General features: G+C 39.6%; 1 protein-coding gene across 4 annotated transcripts in view; it reads right to left on the bottom strand.

Moving 5' to 3' along the window:
- Positions 1-6,022, bottom strand: part of AASDH (aminoadipate-semialdehyde dehydrogenase) — a 28,832-nt gene extending 22,810 nt beyond the window's left edge. For 2 of the 4 annotated variants that reach the window (XM_027544557.1, XM_027544554.1), the window contains exons 1-2: positions 3,269-4,793; positions 3,057-3,177 (exon numbers count right to left, since the gene is read on the bottom strand). In XM_027544557.1, the coding sequence (XP_027400358.1) occupies positions 3,057-3,177; positions 3,269-3,639 (492 nt within the window). In that variant the 5' untranslated portion in view covers positions 3,640-4,793. Of the gene's footprint in view, positions 1-3,056; positions 3,178-3,268; positions 4,794-5,542 lie in introns of those variants that run through there. The other 2 variants (XM_027544555.1, XM_027544558.1) reach the window with 2 other exon arrangements.
- Between the last annotated feature and the right edge of the window lie 1,654 nt (positions 6,023-7,676).

A 7,676-nucleotide genomic window follows, 5' to 3' on the forward strand; every position in this document is an offset into this window, starting at 1 on the left:
AACTGAGAGTGGCAATAGCATAGACTAGACTTTGCTTGTCAAGAAGAGAATGATATGCAATTCTCTAAGTGAGTGCATTTAATGAACTTCCATAACAATTCAGATATGCTTACTCCTTGGAAGGAAAGTTATGACCAAACTAGACATTATACTGAAAAGCAGAGACATTACTTTGCCAACAAAGGTCCGTCTAGTCAAGGTTATGGTTTTTCTAGTAGTCATGTACGGATGTGAGTTGGACCGTAAAGAAAGGTGAGCGCCGAACAATTGATACTTTTGAACTATGGTGTTGGAGAAGACTCTTGAGAGTCCCTTGGACTGCAAGGAGATCCAACCAGTCCATCCTAAAGGAGATCAGTCCTGGATGTTCATTGGAAGGACTGATGCTAAAGCTGAAACTCCAATACTTTGGCCAAAGTATTGATGCGAAGAGCTGACTCATTTGAAAAGACCCTGATGCTGGGAAAGATTGAGGGCAGGAGGAGAAGGGGACGACAGAGGATGAGATGGTTGGATGGCATCACTGACTCAATGGATATGAGTTTGGGTGAACTCCGGGAATTGGTAATGGACGGGGAGGCCTGGCATGCTGCAGTTCATGGGGTCGTAAAGAGTCGGACATGACTAAGCGATTGAACTGAATATCTGCCTGAAGAGTCTGTTGCAGCAGAAATGAATGGAAAGGGCCTATGAACAAAGAACCAATAGAGTTTGGTGACTTTCTGGAAAGGGAGTGAGCCTAAGATTGCTGAATTTCTGGCTCAGTTGTCTGGTAGATGGAAACAGATTAAAACAGAAGCTTCCTTTAAGTGTATCTTTTTAGGTTGATAAATAGCAGATTAATGAAGTATAACAAGTTTTCACAATAAAGAAATTAATATAAATGAGAGGAAAAGGTCACAACTCAGGAGCCAGCAGTGTTTTCCGTCTGTACTTATTTTGTGTTTATTAGGTAGAGTGTAGTATGTTCTATAATGTAAAAAAAAAAAAAAAAAATTTAAGGCCCACATATTCTTAAGACCAAGCTCAAACACTGTTCTCCATTAAAACTGTCCTATCTCTACTAGGTTATGTATACTTCGCTTAGGGTGATATCATATTATGTAGACCTTGCAAGTACTAATCTTTTCTCTGCAACTATAAAAGCAACTGCCAGGCAGGAATCCTGTCTTAGGTTACTTTCAGATACTAATAATATCCTCCCAAACACCCTGTTCTAGTGCAGGCTTTCTCAATCTCAACATTACTGACATTTTGGACCAGATAAACCTTTGTTGGGGTTGTACACTGTCAGACTTTGAGCAGAATCCCTGACCTCTACCCACCAGAAGCCAGTACCATCCCCTTTCCATCATGATGATAAAAAATATCTCGACCTGCCAGAATGTTTCCTGGCATGTAAAATCAAGGCCAGCTGAGAACCACCACTCTAGGAGATTCTGGGCATACAATAGATGCTCAATAAATACCTCTGATTGCTCTTGTGTTAACTGACGGAAGAACACTTACACCACCATGAAAATTATGGAAAAGGAAGCAAGGTACTTTTTATGGGGTTTGTTATGTATCCAACTCCTTCCTATATGCAGTTATAAAGACTAGCTTGATATTGACAATTAATTCTTCCACCCAACCACCCCATCTACAAACCTTTCATCAAGGCTGTTTAAAAAACTGAACCTCACGCTCTCATTTTAGTTTTGCTTGTGTGTGTGTGCGTGCTCAGTTGCTTCTGTCATGTCCGATTCTTTGAGACCCTATGGACTGTAGCTCCTCTGTCCATGGAATTCTCCAGGCAAGAATACAGGAGAGGGTAGCCATTTCCTTCTTCAGAGGAATCTTCCGGACCCAGGGATTGAACCTGGGTCTCCTGCACTGCAGGTACATTCTTTGCCGCTGAGCTACCAGGGAAACCCTTAGTTTTGCTTATCAACAAATAACCAATTTGAGGAAAACTGTGGTCAGATAACCATACATGTATATTCAGAAAATATTTATTTACCAAATTAATACTGTCTCTTTCTGGAGGCCCTACTCTAATACCTATTATTCTATAGGAAGCCCCCCATATACCTGAAGCTCTTGAATTGTCTTACTGATGTACATTACGGATACAAATGCATATATACACAAATAGGTGAAAGGCATTTAAGTTACTCTCAAATATAAAATGATTCATATAGGAAATGGTAGTAATAGGCTAAAATGAATATATTTTCTATAATTTTTTCCATGGTAAGGCAATATTTTATAAACAAAAAATGAAGAAATAATAATGAAACATGGGCTGCCCCTTGCTTAACATATAATACCAATTTTGCACCTAAGGCAGTGTTTCTTGACTACAAGTGACTCTGGCTGGCAGTCACTTAAAAATTTTAAAAATAATATATTTAGTTTCCCAGAAAGATCTGACCTAAGTGCCAATCTCTTTCTCAAAATCTAAGCTCGGATACAGTTCTTTAATGTTGCTGACTACTGTAAGTTGGCATAAAGATACAAAGATAAAAGTATCAAGTATTGGGACTTCCCTGGCAGTACAGTGATAAGACTCCAGGCTTCCAGTGCAAGAGGTATGGGTTTAATTTCTGGTCAGGGAACTAAGATCCCACAGGCCACATGGCCAAAAAAAAAAAATCAAGTATTATAAAAGTTTCCTTTGGAAACTTTGGAAAGAGAAAGTAAATTCAAGGCAATTCACAATTCATTATTATGAGGGCAGAAGATATGTTCATGTCATTGAGGTTCTCAATGGAGCATGGATGGTGGAGGGTACCTCCAGGAGACATCTGGCAAAGTCCGAAGAAAATTTTGATTGTTACAACTGAGGGGTGCTACTGACACCTGTTAGCTGAGGCCATGGGGTTACTAAACATCTTATAATGTAAAGGACACTCCTCATAACAAACAATTATCCAACCCAAAATGTCAACAGTGCTGAGACTGAGAAACTTCGCTGAATTAGTGAATTTAGAAATCAAGATGGGGATGGGACTCCCTTCAACTGAAAAGTAAATAAAACACATTAAAAAAAAAACTTAAATAGCCACACTTACACTTATATGCACTTTTTCAACAAGGATATACTTCAGATTACATTTTTTCATAAAATGAACTGATAATGCTGGTGGTGAATCTGGATCAACAGGTACATAAGCAGCAGGGACGTGGAGAATTCTAAAGAAACAAAGGACAGAGTCAGCACAGGATATCTGTTGAAAATAATCTTACTTTAAGATATCAAATTTTCAGTTCTAAAAAATCTTACCCTAAAATCCAAGAGGGTAAGTTTATTGTAGGATGGCAGTAGAGACCAATTTCCCGAATTCCTTGAAACTCACAGTGTAACAGCAGAAAATTCGATAATGCTGAAGCAGCATGAATCACAGTCTTGTAGGTATAGTAAACTGGAGGCTGGTTGTTACATTCATCAAAACACACAGCTATTTTATCTGGATAAAGGGAGGCTGCCTGATGCACCAATTCCTGAAGAGTCATTTCACTGACGCTTATTTGAACATCACTGGTAGTAGAGAACTCTATATCAAGAAATGTTAGGGGAACAAGGAGTTTCATGGAGTTTGTTGCGGGGGGTGGGGGGGATGTTTGGAGAAGAAATTCTATACAATCACTCCTCATAAAAATGACTATATCAAAGACACAATTAAAGAATCACTGAACTATGAACTGTCTATGGTAACTTTGCTGAAAACAACAGGGTTGAAATTTTGATACAGTCAACCTAATTCCCTGTCAGAACTGGAAGCAAATATGAGAGGGCAATGGTATATACACAGATGAGGATGAAACAAGTAGAAATGCAGAATTCTCTCAAAACAGACCACACAATAGAAAAGAAATAATAAGTAAATTATTATCCAGTAAAACTAAATTCAAAGTACCATATGCTTAGTTTTTTCATTTTTCTTGTTACAGGTTGATTAAAATAATTAAAATCCTGTATGGAAACTTTGAAAAAGCTAATTCAAGTGAAGTCTGCTTTTAGGAACTGAACGAAGGTGAAAATAAAATCAATCTCTGATAGAAAAAAGAGAAAAAAACCCTTACATTTATCTAATTTTAGTCCTCTCTATATAAACTGTGATTATTATTAATATATAATACTTTTTTCAAAGGTCACAGCAAGTCACTTTTATAACTGTTAAGAACTAAGCTCTTCATACTCTAGTTTGAAATATATATAACATATATATTATACACACACACACATACATATATGTATCGCAGGATCTTAGTTTTCAAAGGTCACAGCAAGTCACTTTTATAACTGTTAAGAACTAAGCTCTTCATACTCTAGTTTGAAATATACATATTTATAACATATATATTACACACACACACATACATATATTGTAGGATCTTAGTTTCCCAACCAAGGATCCAACCCAGGGCCCCAGAAGTGAAAGCACAGAACCCCAACTACTGGGCAGCCAGGGAATAGCCTCTAATTTGATTTTTAAATTGCCAATAAATTCATTTAAACTTAGACTCTATAATATTACAACTCAATAAAGTATTATATCAATACAATGTTCTTTGAGCTTCTCAATGCAGGTCACATAAAAAGAAAATGTGAAGCTGTATTTCATCAAAAAAAAGTTAGGCATGATTGAACAATAACAAAAACCTCAACCTCACAACTGTCTTATTTGAACTTATTTTCCTACTGATTCATCCACATCATTTAATTAATATCAATTAGAGAAAATAAAACATTCCTAAAGACAGCAAGGGACTTCCTTTGTGGCTCAGCTAGTAAAGAATCTGCCCGCAATGCGGAAGACCTGGGTTCGATCCCTGGGTTGAGAAGATCTCCTGGAGAAGGGAAGAGCTACCCACTCCACTATTCTGGCCTAGAGAATTCCAGAGTCAGACAGGACTGAACAACTTTTACTTCACTTCAAAGAGAGCAAAATGAGTAACTGCTGAAACCCATAAGGTTTGGAAATACTCTGATTTCTAAACACAAACTTTTAAATATAAAATATTTGCAGTATTTTTAATAAGCTTTTCTACAAATACTTGCTCTGTGATGCACAAAATAAAATGAATTTTTTAAAAGCCATTTTTTATGACAAATTACAACATTCACTATACATATCTATACAATTAATATGTTTTTTAAACTTTCAATTGCCAGTTTTCTCTTTAAGAGAATTAAGGCCAAATCTATTCTTGTTGTCAAAGGTTTTCGTTTTCATTAACTGAATCATAAATACATTTGTTTCAATAGAGGATACTAAATGGATGTCCAAACATTTCTGGGACCACAGAAGAAGGGGGGAAAAAATTGGAAAATCTGGTAAACAGATTATATATGTAACGGGATCATTAAGTTTTAAGATACTTGCAACTTTATGTCAATAGAGGCTGCTATTGAGTCATGAGAGGTCTTAGGGACTCTTGTAGGTTACTGGTTATTTTAAATACTGATAAATAACCTAAAAACTTTATTTTCCCATATCCACCAGCTTCTTAACGTTCATGAAGCGACTACGATTAATAATAATGCACTTTTTACCTTTCAACACGTTTTTCCAATTGCTTTTCGAAATCATGCTATTAAGAAAAGCTACCTTACATTTGAAATAAGGTGCAGAGTCTAATGCAGGGTGAGTGGAGAGAGCACAATGGTCAAGTTTAATCTTTGCACCACCACTCCATTCGGCCAGACACCACTAATTCAAATCCGAGGCCAACGCTAGCCCGGAAGCTAAGCAAACCTGTGTGCAGCCAGCCCCAGATGACGCCGTACTTCTCCTCCCTCACACATGTCCCTACTGGATACCGCCTCCTGTCGAGACCCACTCAGAAGGCCCAGAGGTGAGAGGGTAGCGGGGAGGTCTGAGCCCATCCGGACCTTCTCCCGCCAGCCCAACCTAAGGCGTCACACACAGCGAATAAATCAGTAACTCCCAAGGTTTAAATCTGGCCTAGCCTTCCGAGATGTAAATGGCGCGGGTTCACCCGTAATCTTCCGCGTCGCCTTGCTGACGTCGCACGAGCGACCCGGCGCAGATAGCGTCACTCTGCCCCGCCCCGCCCCTTCTCCGAGCTTCGGAGGCCTCTGCCAAAAAGAGATGGCATTTTGCTGCTTGTTCTCATTTCAAATCTCCACTCCAGTCACGTTGGATTTTGGACATAGTTTGCGAGGACTTTGGAGTTGACACCCTTGGAGTCGTACCCTTTCATACTTGCCAAGAAACTCTGAGTGAGAAACTTTAATTCGAAGCAACTGGCTCCTTGTTCACGATGTGGCTGGCTAGAAAGAGATCGCTTGGAGTTGATGCTAAGAGCGATGAAATCATTGTGAAATACACGAGTGACTGGACTTCATCCATTAAACTTTTTAAAAAAATAATAACTTGTCCTACCTTGCGGGGGACTGTGCAGCAATGAAGCCTGCAAACGGATTCCTTGTCATAAGGCTGACATTTTAATTGGAAGAGGTGCATTTAAATGAAAACTAAGAACATTTCAGCTTTCAATAAGAGTTATATAGAAAACAGGTCTGAGTCAAAGTTACTTAAGCTACTCATGCTCCTGAATAGCAGTCTTTTTTTAGAGGAGTTGGAGGCATGTAAGTTAATTATTAAAAATGTCAGGAACAATAATGGTGATTAAAAAAAAAAAAAGATACTGTGCTGGTAGCAGAGAGGAAATAGAAACCGAGTTCCCCTAAAACCAGCTTCCCTCACTGACATAACTGACATAACCTCCCTCCATAACTGTATTCTCTATCTTGTCTCCTCTAACATCAATCTTGGGCTGCTGCTGCTGCTAAGTCGCTTCAGTCGTGTCCGACTCTGTGCGACCCCAGAGACAGCAGCCCACCAGGCTCCCCCGTCCCTGGGATTCTCCAGGCAAGAATACTGGAGTGGGTTGCCATTTCCTTCTCCAATGCGTGAAAGTGATAAGTGAAAGTGAAGTCGCTCAGTCGTGTCCAACTCTCAGCGACCCCATGGACTGCAGCCTACCAGGCTCCTCCATCCATGGCATTCTCCAGGCAAGAGTACTGGAGTGGGGCACCATTGCCCTCTCCAATCTTGGGCTAACTGAATACTAATCAACCAGAGTCAGATGACTGTGTGTGTGAAATTGCTCAGTCGTGTCTGACTCTTTGCGATCCCGTGGACTGTAGCCTACCAGGCTCCTCCATCCATGGAATTTTCCAGGCAAGAGTACTGTAGTGGCTTGCCATTTCCTTCTCCAGGGGAATCTTCCTGACCCAGGGATCGAACCCAGGTCTCCCCCATTGCAGGCAGACGTCTTACCATCTGATCCACTAAGGAATGCTATTTTTGATAACATCATTAATGTACTAAAATTGCTGTTGCAGATATATATACATATACATATATACATACACATATATAATGTAGGTACGTATATCATTAGTAACATACAAATTCAGGTTGTTTCTCTAGGACAAGATGAGCTCACAGACCTGTATCACCGGGCCAGGGAATTGTAAACGGCAGACAACCTGACTCACAAAACCAGATTAAGAAACGGTGGGGCTTCCCTGGTGGCTAGTGGTTGAGAATCTGTCTTGCAATGGAGGGGAGGTGGGTTCTATCCCTGGTCAGGGAAGTAAGACCCCACATGCCATGTAGCAACTAAGTCTGTGTGCCACAACTATAGTCTGTGCACAG

Source organism: Bos indicus x Bos taurus, chromosome 6, assembly GCF_003369695.1.
Source record: "Bos indicus x Bos taurus breed Angus x Brahman F1 hybrid chromosome 6, Bos_hybrid_MaternalHap_v2.0, whole genome shotgun sequence".
NCBI lineage: Eukaryota > Metazoa > Chordata > Mammalia > Artiodactyla > Bovidae > Bos > Bos indicus x Bos taurus.